Raw genomic sequence first — 17,882 nt, forward strand, 5'->3', positions numbered from 1 at the left:
ATCGATAGTTTTATAAGCCAAACACCACCACTATTAATATTCTAATACTTTTCATTTCAAAGGTAATTAACTTTTTTGGGGTTACTAGAAATCCTATAAGATATGGGTACAGTCCTCAACGAAATGCATATATATACAAATTTCCAAAATTTGGCACTTATTTCTACCAGATTTCCTAATCCTGTTACCCCTGGTTAAAATCTTGTTTTGTTTTTTTTTCCTGAGTGGTCCTGGCCCAATGCAAAGCACCTAAACCAAACTATTGTTTTTGCTAATTTGATTGCTGAAAAAAGGCTCTTTCTTTAATTTGCATTTGTGTGATTCCTTATGAAGTTGATAATTTGCCATATTTTATTACTAATTGCATGTTCTTTTTATGAATCGTTGAAGTCTTTTGACTGCCTCTTGGAATCTTAGTATCCGTTACATGCTCTCCATAATAAAGATGTTTACTAAAGGGGCATGCTATTAAAAAACACATGCACACATTAAAAACTAGCAACTCACATTGGCAACTTTTCCTCCGTTCCTTGTGGAACACAGCTGTGGATTCGTTTTCTCTTAGCTTGGGCTGCCATACTTTGCACCTGGAGTAGTTTTAAAATGATTCAGGAAAGCTAACCAATAAAAAGCTACAATAAACTCTCTACTGACTAATGAAAAATAAATGCATGAATCAGAGTTTCCATTTCCTGCTGGATAAAAGTATACCTATTGTCTGAAGATAATAAAACAGTTTTAGTTGTACTGCTATTGCCCAACCATGGAATTATATTCAAAATTACAAGGAAAACTTTGTGAAGCAGCAAAGTGAAGCACTAAATTTCCTCTTTTCCACAGGCTAGACAATTGTTTTTCTACATTCACTAACTCCACAGAGGTGCTTCGTGCCACAGGCCACTTGTGATAAATCTTGAGATATCCCTGCAATCAAATGGAGTCAGAGTAGCGCATTCTGATGCCGCTTTAGGTAGAAGAAAGATGATTTCTTTGCAGTCAAAAGGATCCAGAAGAAATCAGCCTGCCAGAAAGCTGTGATTTTTTTTTTTCCCCTAGTCTTCCCTGGATATATTATAATAATCAGAACTAATGTCTGAATCCTGTAAATGCCAATAAAATATACATTTGGGGTAATGCAGTTATTATGAAAATATAAACGCCAGTGTTACAGGCATTTCGATTTTTACACCTGAAAAAGCAGAGTTGCCTAGATACTTGCACACTGGTTTGTGGACTACATTACTGTTTGGATGGGCAGACAGGATAGCAAGGAGGAAAATCATTTCCTAGTGCTAAAAATTCAGGGTTTCCTGTGAAGTAAACGAAGCTTGGGTTACAAGTCTAAAACTAGACAAGTTTGGGGCATCTGGAGAACTGAAGGCCCATCTGGCAAGCTTTGGGGTACCTGGAAGTGGTTTTAAGGCTTGAAACAGTCAAGCTGGGAAAGTGTGGCTGAATGAACATATATTCCAGAGCTCTGTGCCTTATCAACTGAGCCGGCTGAGAAATTTCCCTGCAGTTATTCTCACCCAGAATTGGAATAAAGGGCTCAGTGTGAAGTTGGGATAGTACAACTTCTCAGTTTAATACTTTACAGATTTTTGGAACTAAATGCACCCTGAAGTGAAAAGCTGCTTTTTTTTTTTTTTTTTTTTTTGCTGACCTTGTTGGATGGCTAATACTGTTTCTGGGAAATAAGAGAAACAAGCGGCTCATTGTTGGCAGGAGCTGAGAGAGACACAAGGAGGGCGAGAGACACGTCTGCAGCCCTTTTTTCCCCCTTCATTGTATGGTGACTGAGTCAAGGCTGGACTGTGGCTGGGTTTTTCTTCCTACCTCTGTAGACATATGTTTTCCATCAGACAGGGCTGCGTGACACCTGACGTTGGCCAGTTCACATGAGTTAAGCCGTGGACGGCCCATAAACAGAGGAAAAGACCCGCAGCTGCACCCAGACACTCTTGATGCCGAAATGTTTTTTAAAGCTTGGTGTGGCTGAGTCTACACATGCATCAGAAACGATTTACACCTGCATGTTTTGGCTTGCTTCTTTGAGTTGTGTATCATTATCCCCCCAAAGCCGCTATGCCAGAAGGTCTAACGTTGGCTGATGGCAGCACCTCTCCTTTCCATATATATATGTCTTTCTAAATTATGAAATGTGAGTTTTCAAAGTTTATTTGATTTTTGTCTTTTTTGTTTTTTGTTTCTGGAGGATTGAAAAACAAAGTGCTCTACCATTTCTATAAAGTGATATCACACAAATGGTGTCATCAAAACATGCGATTCACGTTGATCCCATCATTTTAAAGTAAATCAGTTAATTAAAATAGTCTGCTTTAGACTTTTTCATGAAATAGGGAAAAGGAAACACTACTTGGACTTTTCACCAAATTTAACTTATCATGTATGTTTTGATGACTGTGAAAAAGGATTGGGCAGTGATTGGTGATCCGTGCAGCTAATGCCAGCTGCAGCATTCTAGCAGGCATTCTGGGCTTCCTAGGTTTGTCGCAGCCTGTTCCTGAGATCTGTGCTGAGGCATTTAATCTTCCAATATTCCTCATCTCTAAAATAAGTGAATTAATCTAAATCATTGGTTTTAAAATCTGTCCCAGAGGTCCATGCTAAAATCTCAGGGGGATGTGAGCAGAAGCTAACTTTAGTTAGTGTTCAGTTTCCAAAAGCTGAGCCCTGTTCAATGTGTTTTAAACATTTGTTTAAAGTTTCATCATGACACTTGAGAAGTGCCTGAAGGGAAAGCAGAGTGAAAGCACAACCAAGAGAATTTCGAGAAGACAGTCAAAGGTGCCCATGTTTAAGTGCTCATTTCCTCAGCTGATGAGAGAACCCTGGGACATAAGGAGAGCCTCTGCTTCGAGCCATATACTTGGCTCTGGAGAAGGATTCTACTACTAAAGAAAAGTTTGAGAACCATTGGTCTAAATGGACTAAGACACTTCTATCCTGAATTTCTATGGTGATAGCACAAAGTCGGGTAAATACATGGCCCTCACCTGTAATGAGTGCTGTGGGGAAAGTAATGGGTTTGTAAATCATGAGTGAAACTCAAAATGAAATGGGGCTAAGCAGGGAACTATGCTTTAGAAGTAAGAGGAAGCAACAACTAGAATGTGGTACTCTTTAAATATTCCCATATGAAACTCTAGGGGTAAGGGTTAAAATGCATCCTCGAGAAGAAGAATTACAGGTGGGGTATTTCCATTTTTTTCTGAGTTGTCATCTTGATTATGTTTCTACTTGAAATTTAAAAAGCCTATGATGATCATTTTCCTATAAATGGAACTGATATTTTGTTACCAATTTCTAACCCCCCTTAACCTTACTTTAGGAAGAATGTATTTAGTGCCTACTCTGTGCCTTAATCAGATTTGAAATACACTAAAATTATTTTTGTTCCATTTTTGTAAGAAAGGAAGATCCATATCATTGTGATTGGTCCCGAGGGGTAGCAGGAGACTTGGCTCCTTCCCAGGTCTTCTTTATAAAGAGCACAAGTCCAGGAATATGAGAGTTAGTTCAAATCACAGAAAGAGAATAGTTCAATGTTTCTTAAAAGAGCTTCATTTCAGGTGTATGGCTCAACCAGGAGTCCAACAGGAAAGGTTTTCCTGACTTTCACACTTAACCAAGTGCATGTTTATGGGTGATATAATGCAGTCATATATCATATATATGACATAAATATAGTAAGCAGTGCTTGATTTCCTTTGAAAATTACAGATAAAATAAATATGTAATATTCCCATTCCGATTATCATGTAATATGGATACGAAAGGACAACCACCTACTTATAATCCAGGGAGGACACACTGACAGCTAATCTGGACAGCCTGACAGTTCTGAATAATGAATGGTCATTTTGTAGTGGCACCTCGTTCTCTTTTTAAGGGAAGGCATTAGGGTGGAAATAGGAAATTTGAGTCCTGCTGCCCTGAGTTAGCCCTAGGTCCATGGCCGGCCACAGGCCTAGAGTGACAAACTATCCCATTTGCCTGGGACTTCCCCAGATTTAGCACTGTGACCTGTGTCCTGGGAAACCCCTCAGTCTCAGGCAAACCAGGATAATTGCTCATCCTCTGTGACAGAGAAGAGAGAGAATGAGGTGATTGTAAAGCTTTGCATTCTAACTTTTGGAAGCTCTTATGCTCCCCTCTCATGTTGGGTTTAGGTTCCTGGAAAGTGTTTCTGATGAAGTTTCTATGAACTTGCCCAAATATCAAACTGAATTAAACCCTTGTTCCAAGGAGGAAGTTTCCCAGATGCCACATCAAGTGCATTACCCAGTGTGTGTCTTTGAATGCTGCATATTTACCTATTTTGAAGAGACTGCATTCAGGTTTTAAAAACAATGTCAGCCTCTACCTGTTCTACTCTCTCTTTTTTTTTCCTTTCGAGATGGAGTTTCGCTCTTGCTGCCCAGGCTGGAGAGCAATGGCATGGTCTCAGCTCAGTGCAACCTCCTGCCTCCCGGGTTAAAGCGATTCTCCTGCCACAGACTCCCGAGTAGCTGGGATTAAAGGCATGCGCCACCATGCCCAGCTAAATTCACCTCAAAGTGCCAAGAGTAGAGATACCTCCACTGAAAAGTTTGTTGTCAAAAGGAGAGAGGAGGGAGATGCAACAAGAAACACATACTAGCCTAAGATACTCATCTTCACTTTCCAAGACTCACATGTGAACTGGGGAGAAGGATTTGAAGGGAGTCAAGTAATTGCTGCGTCTTGTTAGGGCTTAGGTGTGACTTCTAGCCACTGGGCGCCAGCTGTTCTTTCCATAATCCACTCAGAGCCAGCCCCTTGCAGGCCTGTCTGCTATGGTTTTCGTACTTGAGCTTACCCTTATGGTTTTGTTTTCTTCACTTGGCCTTGTATATGTGTATGTGTGTAACTAAACCCTATTTTAAAAATGAGGGAAGCAAGCCCAGGACATAGAAGAGCAAGCCACTGAAACCCGCTGAGGCCAAAAAGACGTTTGTGAAACATTCCAGGAGGCGCTCTGGGCAGCCTCTGATTCACTGGCCTCCCTCATCGTCTGCAGCTCCTGGCTTAGGGAAGCGGCCAAAAGCACTTTCTCTATGAGCTGTGGCTCTCTGTTTCCTGGTGTTGCAAAAGGCAAAAGTTCAGGATTGAAGCCTTTACCTTTTCCATGTTTGCTTCTTATACAGCAAATCTTGTGCTGGCTTAGAATTGAGTCCAGGGAACTTCCTCGCCTTGAACACACACTTAGAGCTTTGTAGAAATGACCCAAGTGTATCCTCGTCGCAGGCAGCACTCACCGGAGGGTCATGTCCAACATGAATAACCCCCACCACCTCCCCATTCCCGTGTTGACCGTTTGCTTCACCAAGGACACAGTCATTGAATTGTATCTCAGATGCCTTGGCACGGGTGGTTTTTGTTTTGTTTTGTTTTTTGTTTTTGTTTTTGGTTATGTTTTCCTTTATAATGAATAATACCAATTAAGTGTTTCTGGTCACAAATCTGCAGAGCATGGTTTTATCAATTTCCTAACACAGAAGAGAAAGTGAATTATTCCAAAAAGAAAAAAAAAAGAAGAAAAAAGGAAAAGGAGATGAAAACAATGAAAAAGAAAAAGATAAATGGGAATCTAAATTTAAATTCTGACTCTCTTGGAAGGAAAAACAGAAAAGATGTCCCTGCTTTAGCTTTGATGCATTCCTGCTTCGATGGAGAAATCTTCTGTTTGGGTTACTCCTTTCTGTGGGGACTGGCAACAGTCTAGAGCTGACGAGGTCTTTAGCCTTTTTGAGGCAGTTTGTGGCAGTCTGCCCTAATCCGGCTTGGCCTCAGATACTGCATTTGGAATACTCCGACTTTTCTTTTCTTTTTTTTAAGACGGAGTTTCGCTCTTGTTGCCCAGGCTGGAGTGCAATGGCGCGATCTCCGGTGATTGCAACCTTCACCTCCCGGGTTTAAGCCATTCTGCAGCCTCAGCCCCCCGAGTAGCTGGGATTACAGGCACCCGCCAACACACCCAGCTCATTTTTTGTATTTTTAGTAGAGATGGGGTTTTACTATGTTGGCCAGGCTGGTCTCGAATTCCTGACCTCAGGCGATCCATCCGCCTCGGCCTTCCAAAGTGCTGGGATTACAGGCAGAAGCGACCTCACTTAGCTCTTTTTTTTTTTTTTTTTTTTAATGGAACTATTGTTCTCTCCCTAAAATGTTCTGGAATATTATCCCAAGGAGTATTTTGTTCATCACAAATTTAGATGTTTTGCCTTCCCATGCTCTGCTGAGGACTCTGTTTCTCTTTTTCTCTGCCTCAGGCCTCCTCTGCCCCCAATGTCAAAAGCAGTGGTTTTAAAGAATCTCAACCACCAGTGAAGCTCATTAGCTCCAGTGTCAATGATGGTTCAGTATGGTTTGAAATTAAACAGCTAGAGGAAGCAGAGAGGCAAGTTGAATCGTGGGTTCCTCAGTTGAGTCAAGTCATCTGGCTTCTAGGATACTGATCAGTTTTATGACCTTGATAAAATTCACTTTCTCTGAGTTTTGGTTTCCTCATCTCCATAAGGAGAGGTTGCACCAAGCAGAGTCTCAGCTTTGACAGTCTTGATTATAGTCTAAGCTGTATTTGTTGTTTTTCAGATAATTTGGGGCTTCTTTCTTTCACTCTACCAAGAAAATATTGAGTTTGATGCTGCTTATATGGCCATGTTTTTGTTTTATGCTTTTTAATTTTTATTTTCACTTATGTTTTACATTAAAAGATAAATTCATGTAGGAAAACTTAAAATAGTACAGAAAAGGAGAAGGAAGATCTCCCATCCCTGGTACCCGGTTTCTTCTGCAGAGGTGCTCGCTGTTGCCAGTCTCAGGTGTATCCTTCTGTGGAGATTTGCTGCACATGCATAATATGCCCCACCTTTTCTAACCGCAGATAGTAACATGCTTATAGATACAGTTGTGTCCTTTGGGTTTTTCCCCTTCTGGATGATCTCTAAGAAACATTGGAATCATCACACAGAGTTTCTCTAAATGGATGGACCATATCTCCCACTGATGGGCATTAAGATCATTTTTAATCTTTTACAATTATAAACAATACTGTTTTGAATATCCTTGTACAAACTGCTCTGTTGGTATGTGCTTTACTTTGAAAACAAAGCTATCATCTAAGTTCCACTCTTTTCCAGACTCTACAGTTAATAATGAGAGATGTTTAGTCTGAAAGATCAAATCTAAATTAAGTGGAAGAAATCAATGTCTCCACCATTACTTCCTGCCAATGTCTCATGTAGGGGCAAGTGTTTTGAAGACTCCCATAGGTATGGCTTGGGAAGAGCTCTTCTCCAAGTCTGAAACTTCCCCAGATTAGGACTCAGATATTAATAAAATCTACTGAGCAATATCTGGTTGCTATGTGGCTTTGAGTAACACAGTACATTGCTTGTGAGTACAGCCAATGCAGCATTTTGTATACCAACAAGGGCAGTCTACCTAAGTGACTGATGATAGTCCTACTAGAATTTGTTACGTCAGTAAGTTACCAGGCCTGAGTCAGTTTTAAAATTTTTCAAAGTATCTAAAAGTCATAAAAATTAACATAGGGCTGGGCGTGGTGGCTCATGCCTGTAATCCCAGCACTTTGGGAGGCTGAGGCAGGTGGATCACTTGAGGCCAGGAGTTGGAGACCACCCTGCCAACATGGCAAAATCCTGTCTCTACTAAAAATACAAAAGTTAGTGGGGCAGGGTGGCACACGACTGTAATCTCAGCGGCTCGGGAGGCTGAGACAGGAGAATCTCTTGAACCTGGGAGGCAGAGGTTGCAGTGAGCCAAGATGGCACCACTACACTCCAGCCTGGGTGATAGAATGACACTCTGTCTCAAAACAACAGCAGCAGCAGCAGCACAACAACAACAACAACAACAACAACAACATAAGGTTAACAACTTGTGCCTTTGAAGCCTTTTTTTCCTAACCTGGGGATTTCTGATACCAGAACTACTGGGCATCTTTTTTGTCTTTAGTAGATGTATCAGATACTACCATATTAAATATAACTACTAGTAAGAACATACTTTTATAGAAGGCTCAGAAATGGCTGTTCCTTGAAATAATTATCATTCTTCCATCTGTGCCTCTCTTCCCTGGATGACATAGGTTTCAAGAATTAAACCCTTCTGGATGTCTGGATTTTGTCTTACTTGAATCTGTACTTAAGAGAACTTTTCCCCTGTGACACCATCTGTGCACAATCCTTTACCTCCCACCCCAGGCCTTCAAGGAGAAGTTGTAATTATACTATAACAAGCTCTAGAAGTGAAATACTCATTTCAGGTTTTTCAGCATCAATCATGACTGTGTTTTTTCTCTTGTTCTTAATCTAAGAGTGTAAGAAATGCCCAGCTGGTTTTATTCATTCATCAGATCGTTTCCTGAGCTTTCCCTGTGTACCTGGGATTGGGCCAGGAGGTGAGAATACTTGGTGGCGGGCTTAATTCTAAAGAGGGAAACCTAACTGTCTAGGCAATATATGCTGATATCTTCCTCTTTACTAGCATGTTACTGGGCCCAGAGTTGTAAATCTATCCAGGCTCTCCTCGAACCCTCCCTCTTAGTAACGCAAGCAACATTTGGGTCCCTATTTTGATGGCCTGCTATGTGTGTGGTACTTTCCTGCAAACAAGTGAGAGCAGATTGTCTTTACAGGGTTGCTCTGAGGCTTCAGCAATTGTTACTTTTCTTCAGTCTCAGATGCGACAGAAGGTGGCTAAGGACAGTTGGACGGGGTACAAGAGGATCTCGATTTTGATCTTGGCTCTACTTGCCACTAACCAGGGCACATCCCTTAACCTTTCTGGGTTATAGTCCCTATTCCATAAAATAAGGGGATGGACTAGATAATCTCCCAGGTTCCTTAGGTAGCCTAACAGTTTCACATTCCATAAGCCACACATAAAAATCCATCTCATTTCTTCATACCTCCCTTCCACCAGCCCATTAGTTCTCATGAAGGCAGGAGCTACTTTTCCAAGTTTAAGGCCAGTGTACGACACACAGCAGGAATTGCAGTAACAATGTCAGTGAGTGTATGAATAAAAAAAGAACGTTTTTATCCCACCCTCACCTCCATCCTGGAGAAATTTCTGCCATTGAATTCTTCCTCAAAGAAGTCTATTCTTCTCTAGAAAAGCTTCAGTGTTGGCATTGTCTTTCAAATATATATATATATGTGTTGTTCAAATATACACATATATTATACATTTAATACATACATTTAATATATCGAGGTTCCAGCTACTTAAATTCATTTAAGGAAATTTACTTGTAAATCATATTTCTACATAATATCCATAGCAAACTGAAGATTAAAAATATTTAACTTAAGCCACCGGATGTGGTGGCTTCCACCTGCAATTCCAGCACTTTGGGAGGCCAAGGTGAGAGGATTGCTTGAGCCCAGGAGTTCAAGACCAGTCTAGGCAACATAGTGAGTCTTATCTCTATGTTTAAAACATACACATATATATGAAATATTATAAAAATATACATATATTATTAAGTGTTTTAAAGTTAGTGATACCAAATATAGCAAAACTTGAGAATTTTTTTCTCAGAAATGAAGTGAGTATATAAAATTGTACCTTCTTGTCTTTGATGTTGACCTAGGAGGAAATAGACTGAAAAGCATGGTTTTCTTCATTACATGACATTGCCCAGCAGAAGTTAAGCAAATTTGACTGGTAAACAATTTTGAGAAAAACTAGCACTTTTAAAAATGCATTTTTGTAGAAATACCAATTATAAAATTTGTTTAAGGATTTTAAAATTATTTTTGTAAAGTGAAGTTCTTTTTTTTTTTTTTTTTTTTTTTTGAGACAGAGTCTCGCTTTGTCACCAGGCTGGAGTGCAGTGGCACGATCTCAGCTCACTGCAACCTCCGCCTCCCGGGTTCAAGTGATTCTCTTACCTTTGTCTTTGTCTCCTGAGTAGCTGGGACTACAGATATGCATCATCATGTCCGGCTAATTTTTTTGTATTTTAGTAGAGGCAGTGTTTCACCATGTTGGCCAGGATGGTCTCCATCTCCTGACTTTGTGATCCGCCCGCCTTGGCCTCCCAAAGTGCTGGGATTACAGGCGTGAGCCATTGCTCCTGGCCGTAAAGTGAAGTTGTATATGCTGTATGGTTGTTAAATGCAGATAAATAAAGAATTTTTTAAAAATTTAAAATATTTCTCATGTCTTTATCCAGGCACAACATGTTTAGCACTTCTGCGTAATTTTTTTCTCACTAATTTCTCCCTTTGAAGAAACAAGCATTTTTTTCTCAATCAGATATTTGTTCCTGAGTTTAGCTCATAGCTCAGGCTTCCTTGTGGCATGCTTTTCAAACAAAGGATTAGTGAAGTCCCCCTTATATATCAGCTCCTGATCTAGGTGCTTTGTGGTACATGTTGCTTATCAATTCACTGGTTCGTGTACCAAAGATCACATGCCTTCCTTACCTCTGCCATAAACACACAGATGAACTGAAAAAGTATACACGTGCACGCGCACACACACACACACACACACAGATGATCTGGTGAAATTATCTCATAAGTTGTGATAACCTTTGTGGAATTTGCTTTAGACCACTATGTTCTATGTAAGGCTTAAAGTGTACTCTAGGCAGGGAAGTGTGAAATGAGATTTTAACAGAAACAAAAGCCGAGACTAGATGAGTCAGGATTGGGGCCAGTATTCGAGCCTCCATGAATTGAATTAAGGTAATAATTACTTAAACAGTAATGGTTAACAGGAAAGTACTTTGGAAGGAATCTCAGGAATCTATACTCCAAAGCACAAAACATTCTGATGGTCTATTTTTGATAAGGTATTGTGGGCCCTGGTCATTAATCTGTATGTTCTTCCCTCCTGCAGTGATGAATCACCAACACCAGCAGCAGATGGCCCCCAGTACCCTGAGCCAGCAGAACCACCCCACTCAGAACCCACCCGCAGGGCTCATGAGTATGCCCAATGCGCTGACCACTCAGCAGCAGCAGCAGCAGAAACTGCGGCTTCAGAGAATCCAGATGGAGAGAGAAAGGATTCGAATGCGCCAAGAGGAGCTCATGAGGCAGGTATGGCCTTCCATGGTGTCTGGTGGAGGCTCCCTGGCCTTGGTGCCAAAGCTGATGGATAGGTAGCTGCTCACCTTCAGGGTAATGCTTCTAGAGAAAAAGAGAGAATAGGGCTCCAAGCCCTACTCCAAGCCTCTTGATTAGAATCTAGTTTCTTCTCTCAGTGTTCTGCCTGCATTTTCAGAATCAAGTTTAAGAGTACAAGGATGAGCTGTATTAGCATGGCTGCCTTTGACTTCCACTGCTAGTCTTTAGGAGGAGAGAAAGGAGAAAGTAGAGAGACAAGAGTCTGTTGTTGTGTAACAAATTATTCCAAAATGTAGTTGCTTAAATAGCCATTTCGTTATATCACACAATTTTGTGGGTCAGAATTTAGAAGGGGCTCACCTGGGGCTATTCTTCTGCTCTACATGGCATTGACTGAGGTCATTTAGTGGTATTCAACTGGTAGGTGGGTTGGTCTGCCTAGTTCACGACGGCTTTACCTAAGTGGGTGGCATGATGGTGAGGATTGCTGGAAGACTGGGCTTAGCTGGAACAAAAGCCTGGGATCTATGGTGTGGCGATCTCAGAGTAGTGGTACTTATTACACAGCAGCTTGGGTTTTCAAGAAAAAGCATTCTAAGAGACAGGAAGTAGAAGTTGCCAATTTCGTGGGGCCTCGCTCTGGAAATGATCATGGAGTCGCTTTTGCCATACTCTTTTGGTCAAAGTAGTCACAGAGAACTACCCTAGATTCAAGCAGATAGTGGAGTGGATGTTCCTCGAAAAAAATGACAAAGAATCTTGGTCCACCACAGAGCATGAAAAAGAGGGAAGCTGAAGGGAGAATGAGAAGGGAAAGTGGTTTGTATATGGACTCCAACAGAGTGCTCTGATTGATGCCTGGGCAGCAATCAGGCACTTTTGTGCCATACTCCATTCATTCACTTTTTATTCTGTCACTCAGGAGTATGTTACCATGTGCCCTCTGTGGGTCAGGCTCAGTGCTGTACTTCAAAATCGATTACAAGAGAATCCCTAAAAGAACCCACAGTTCTCTCCCTGTTTCAGTGGCTTGGTCTATGGAAGAGCAGAATTCTTTCTTCTATGTTGCTAAACTAATATAACCCATGTTTGCAGGTCTCATACTTTTTTCTGGCTACATTTTGGGGAGAAAAGCTTCAGTTTATTGTTTTAACTTTGCAGACTTTGTTTTGTGACTCACATGAAGCAAGATACTGAATAACTTCCTTTTGCTACTTTAGAGAAATCAGAGAAATAAGTAGTTTTAACATTCCAGAGAACTTTCTTGGAGCAAAGGACTGAGCATGTTAGAGTAAACGCTGTTTTTTTAAAGCTACATTTGATGCTTTCAAAAATGCACATTGACTTCCGTAAATGAATAATGTATTTCTCATCAAATAAATTCCGGGATATAAGAAATCTATATTGTGTGAGGTTTAAAATGCATGGTAAATTAAAATTATTTCTCAGATATAGTCTTTGAAAATGAGGAAAATGAATATAAATTGTGCTTCATTGCTCAGCTGAACTTTCCTCCAAATTTGAGACATACAACTTAATAATTAGGTAACTACAGTTGTCTCTTTTACCCTGAGGATTTATGTTTGAACTTTCACGGTTATTTCAGGCTAACGGTTGTTTATACTGATTTTAGATATATAGTGTCATGTTTCTTGATGAGAAATAATTATATTATTAATGGTTTTCTGTCTTTGAATAATAATTTTATTTGGAATAATTTTTCTATTTTATAATGTAGGGTAAACAGTATTCCAACAGCATTTTATACATTCTCAGTTTTGTACTTAAATGAGCTTTAGTGAGTTTTTTCTTTTCTACACAAAGATGTGACCATTCTACAAAGAATGACTTGCTTCTCTGTTTTTGCGGGTGTGTTTCTCTTTCTCTTGCTTCCCCTCCTTCTTTCCCACAGAAAGTATTTCTGAAAAGGAGTGCGAAAAGTGGCCCAAATTGTTTCCTTTATTCTAGCTGTAGGTGCCTTTGAACCAGGATGTAGTACTGATGGTTCATATTACAGAAATGCCAACCAAGTTCCTTAAATGCTGATCCTTGGAGGCTGTGGAAAGCGGGGCATTGTGCTGCATCTTAGTGAGCAATTGCAGTGTATATGAAGCAGGAGAAGAGGTTGTCCAGATTTGCTCACAGAGGCTCACGTAGTTCAGCCTTTACTCTGTGTGTGTGTGTGTGTGTGTGTGTGTGTGTGTATATGTGTGTGTGTTTGTAGTTAGGAGGAGATGGAGTGGTGGAGTGGATGGTTCTGGTGTTCTGATGCCTTTTTTTTTTTTTTTTTTTTGAGACGGAGTCTCACTCTGTCGCCCAGGCTGGAGTGCTGTGGCCAGATCTCAGCTCACTGCAAGCTCTGCCTCCCGGGTTTACGCCATTCTCCTGCCTCAGCCTCCCGGGTAGCTGGGACTACAGGCGCCCGCCACCTCGCCCGGCTAGTTTTTTGTATTTTTTAGTAGAGACGGGGTTTCACCGTGTTAGCCAGGATGGTCTCAACCTCCTGACCTCGTGATCCGCCCGTCTCAGCCTCCCAAAGTGCTGGGATTACAGGCTTGAGCCACCGCGCCCGGCCTCTGATGCCTTTTTATTTTTGTTATGGTGTACAGGAAAAGATCTAAATAGACTTTTTAATCATGACAGATTTCTTCCCCATGCAGAAGCAGCATGCTCCTGATTGTCAAAGATATGATTTAAGACCATACAATTAATGGCATTGGAGTGTTCTATAATAGTTTTCTGGGGCATTTGCCAGGATGCCTGATTATTCAATATTCAGGTTTGGACTGTGTGTTTCATCTTGGTGGATGTTTTGAACTCTTTTGGTGATTCTCTGCTTCACTTTTTGAACCTAAGCCACGGCAACAGCGGGAAATGGACTGGAATTATAAGTGCTCTTTGGCTCACTTGTTTAGTTGCCTTCCAACATCTGATAGGAATTTGGAGAGATGGGGGAAATGGTGGTCCTGGTGAAATTTAAAGATTATCTGTAGGCTTCTGTTTGTTCTGTCTGTCCTACCCCTATGTCCTGGGTAGTCAACAACTGCCTGAATATCCCTTGCTCAGTGAACAGTTTGTAATTACTCTGGCTCTCCTCTTGCTTGTAGGCAGCCTTAATTGCACAGCCTGTCTTCTTGGGACCCATGCCCTGCAGGTAGGCCTAGACCTACCTGCCCTTCTACCAGCCGAGCCTCTCTGGGAGCAAGACCCCAGGCTATGCTCTCTTTCTACAGTAGAAAGGGAGGCTGGCAAAATTTAATAAGTAGATGAATTTATCCCCTAATTATTAATACATTATCACTGCTGTCTATAGTTTATCATTCTTGAATGATACGACGAATCTGAAAGGTCCCTATGGAGAATATACTATATAAATATTGTTTCAGTTTTCTTCCTGCTATGCCATTGTTCCACTAGGCATATAGTTTGATGATGTTGTGCCATGAAAAAAACAACCGTTTGGTCCTCGTTGCAGGATTTGATGTATGCCGCAATGCCAAAGGTTCACCTGTTAACTCATTGGCATTGAAATCATGCTAGGATGTTAACAAAATGGATCTGAGGAACCTTTGATTACAACTCTAAAGCGAGCCTTCATTATTTCTGTATGGAAGCTCATATTTTTTCCTTCCTTCATTCCTTTATCTCTTCATTCATTCAATCAATATTTATTTAGTAGAAAATAATAGACAGGTAAATGGGACGTGACTGCCTTCGGATAACTTGTATTTTAGCAGAAAAGGAAAAATAATTAACTCTAATCCAAATTCATGGCGAGAAGGGTAAATTAAAACCATTCCCTGCTTCATAGGCCCCAGTGGCTGCCATCTTTGACTTTTATTACTGGAGTTGAGACCAGATGCACCTGAGCAGAGTTCTGTGAAAGTGAGCATCAGATACTCCTTTTTCTTTCTAGTGATCCCTCAGGTCAACAAACTGTTACCATCTACAGAATTAGGATCAAAAGAGCCAGTAAGGTTTGCTATCTCTGCTGATAAGGAATCTTCCGAAGTAGGAGAATTTTCTTAAATGCGGTCCCTCCAATTTAGCATTGGCTGCTGTAGCAACAGAGCTGAGCTACTTGTATCTGATCATTGATGAATTGTCTTGAAATGTGGCAGACGCTCCAAGTAAAGGGGTACCAGGGGATCCTGGTGAGGGGACCCCGCCAGGCCTGCAGTACACAGCCATATCAAGAAAGTAGACCTCTTCCCACTGTCAACAGGCATCTACCGTGGAAGGCATAAAGAGTGCCTTTTTGTGAAAGGAAGTCTTTTGTCCATGATAGAATTTTCTTTTGCTTTTATTGAATTTCCCAAAGGCTGTGAGGCTCCTTCAGGTTCACCAAAGAAATGGCAACTCTAGAAAAAAAGCAATTCTTATTGAAGGTTTGCTTTCTCTTCGTTTTTGAAAGGAAATTAAAATTGTCTTTGTTGAGTTTTTTTTAAGTAGAAAAAAATTTTAATTCTTGACTAAGTGTGGTGGCTGACACATGTAATCCCAGCACTTTGGGAAGCCAAGGTGGGGGGATCACTTGAGGTCAGCAGTTCGAGACCAGGCTGGCCAACATGGTGAAACCCCATCTCTACTAAAAATACAAAAATTAGCCAGACGTAATGGCAGGTGCCGGTAGTCTCAGCTACTCAGGAGGCTGAGGCAGGAGAATCACTTGAACCTGGGAGGTGGAGGTTGCAGTGAGCTGAGATCGAGCCACTGCACTCCAGCCTGAGCAACAAAGTGAGACTCTGTCTCAAAAAAAAAAAAAAAAAATTAAAAATATAAATTACTGAGTTCCTTTTGTGATTAAGATTAAAAAAAGTATTTTTGCTAAGTGCAAGAAGCCAGACTTCCCCCCAAAACTACATCCCGTATGATTCCATTTATGTGACATTCTGAAAAAGCAAAACTATAGGGACAGAGAAGAGATTAGCACTTGCCAGGGTTGGCAATAGAGAAAGAGGAGACTCCAAGGGGCAGCACTGAGGAATTGTGGGGCAGGGGGCACAGTTCCGCATCTTGGTTGTGGCGGCTATTTCACAATTCTATGCATTTGTCAAAACTCAGACATGTGTACCGCAAAGAGTGAATTTTACTGTATGTAAACAAAAAGAATAATAAAAGAAAATTAATTGCTACACACAAAAAGACAAAAACATATGTTTATGGTACAGAATGTATAAACTACTAAGCAACAAAAAAGGAAATTATAATCACCTATACTTTCACCTAGAAAGAGCAACTGTCAATATGTTGATGATTTCTTTCTAGTCTTTTTGTATGTATCATGTGTATCAATGTGTCTACTTTGTTTTTTAAAAAACAAAAGTGGTAGCATACTTTAATACTGTTTTGTTGCCTCTTCTTAATATATTGAGAAGTGATTTGTTTATTCTGTGTCAGCCGTGAAGTTGTGCTGTGACTTTGTATGTACCCATTCCAAGCGCCTAGAATCCTTTCTACAACAGGCCGTCCATAAATTTTTAAAAGTCATGAGCCCCACACACACCCACAATGACTACAGAATATTCTGTTGTTACAACTGAAAAATTCAATGCAATATTCGCTCAGTATCCTGAAAGGCATGATTGCAACTTTACCAAATGAAATGGGAAATTGTACTCACGGGTAAGACATTGAGAAACAGGCTGCTCAGTGCCTGTTTATCTAAAAGAACAATTCCTTGACATGAAAACAGGCATATGGCTTTACCTGAAGAGAGTATTTCTTTTCATGTGTATTATTCATTTAAATATAATGATTTGGGGCCATCTGTCTGGAAGATTTTAAGCTCGAGGGCCAGAACCTGGAAGATGAGTAAGTGGCAAAGCCTTAGCTCCCCCTCGTCCCTTCAGTGGGGCTGGCTTGTAGAGAAATCATTATTCCCAAGCAAATTCAGCCCTGCTTTTACCCTCAACCTTTTTTTTTTGGAGGGGGGGTGGTTGAGGGACAGGAGAATGCAGTTTGTCAAACAAAAATGCTGACTAAGCCTGGTCTCCGGTCGCTGGGGCAACAGGGACCAGGAAAGAGGGAGGCCTCGGAATTCTTTTGGCAGGTCTGTGGGATTTCTGCCGGGCTTGACAGCCACCAGGCCAGGCGGGCCAGCTGGCTGACCTCGCACAGCCATCCTGACAGGGCTCCTGGAGGGGGACACACCTGGCTGTGAGCAGCACTGGCCTCGGGAAGGTTCTGAGGCCTGTTTATTTATTTATTTTTTTCATGCAAAGAGTAGCTATTTAGCGAGCTAGGAAAGTGTCATATTGGAGCAGATCATGAAGCATAAATGTAGGGCTATTTCATAGCCTTTGCTTCAGAACAGAGGACTATTTAAATTTTAGAAAAGCATTTCATAGCATTGGGTTTCAGACTTGACTGGGTTAGCAGAGGTCATGTAGTCTAACATTTTGTGAATCTATAAATCCCTCCACATAAGCTTGGCTATTTAAGTTCATTCATTCATATATTTGTTTTACAAATACTCTGGGCATTAAATGTGCAACTGTTAACAACAGACCCAGCCCCTTCCCTCACAGTGCTTCCATTCTAGCTTGTGTCAAGTGTTTTATTTGCCTACAAGCCCCAGAAATAATCCATTTTCCAAAATGTCCCAGTGTGCCCTTGTTGTTGAATAATAGTATCAATTCAAGTCTTTTTTTTCTTTTTCTTCTTTTTGAGACACAGTCTCACTTCATCACCCAGGCTGGAGTGCAGTGGCGCAATCTTGGCTCACTGCAA

General features: G+C 40.9%; 1 protein-coding gene across 1 annotated transcript in view; it reads left to right on the forward strand.

Moving 5' to 3' along the window:
- The window catches only part of WWTR1 (WW domain containing transcription regulator 1), a 143,739-nt gene that overhangs the window by 106,441 nt on the left and 19,416 nt on the right, over positions 1–17,882 (forward strand). The window contains exon 4 of the mRNA XM_033212346.1: positions 10,921–11,123. Coding sequence (XP_033068237.1) covers positions 10,921–11,123 — 203 coding nt within the window. The remainder of the gene's footprint in view (positions 1–10,920; positions 11,124–17,882) is intronic.

This window comes from Trachypithecus francoisi, unplaced genomic scaffold (genome assembly GCF_009764315.1).
Source record: "Trachypithecus francoisi isolate TF-2019V2 unplaced genomic scaffold, Tfra_2.0 Lachesis_group0, whole genome shotgun sequence".
NCBI lineage: Eukaryota > Metazoa > Chordata > Mammalia > Primates > Cercopithecidae > Trachypithecus > Trachypithecus francoisi.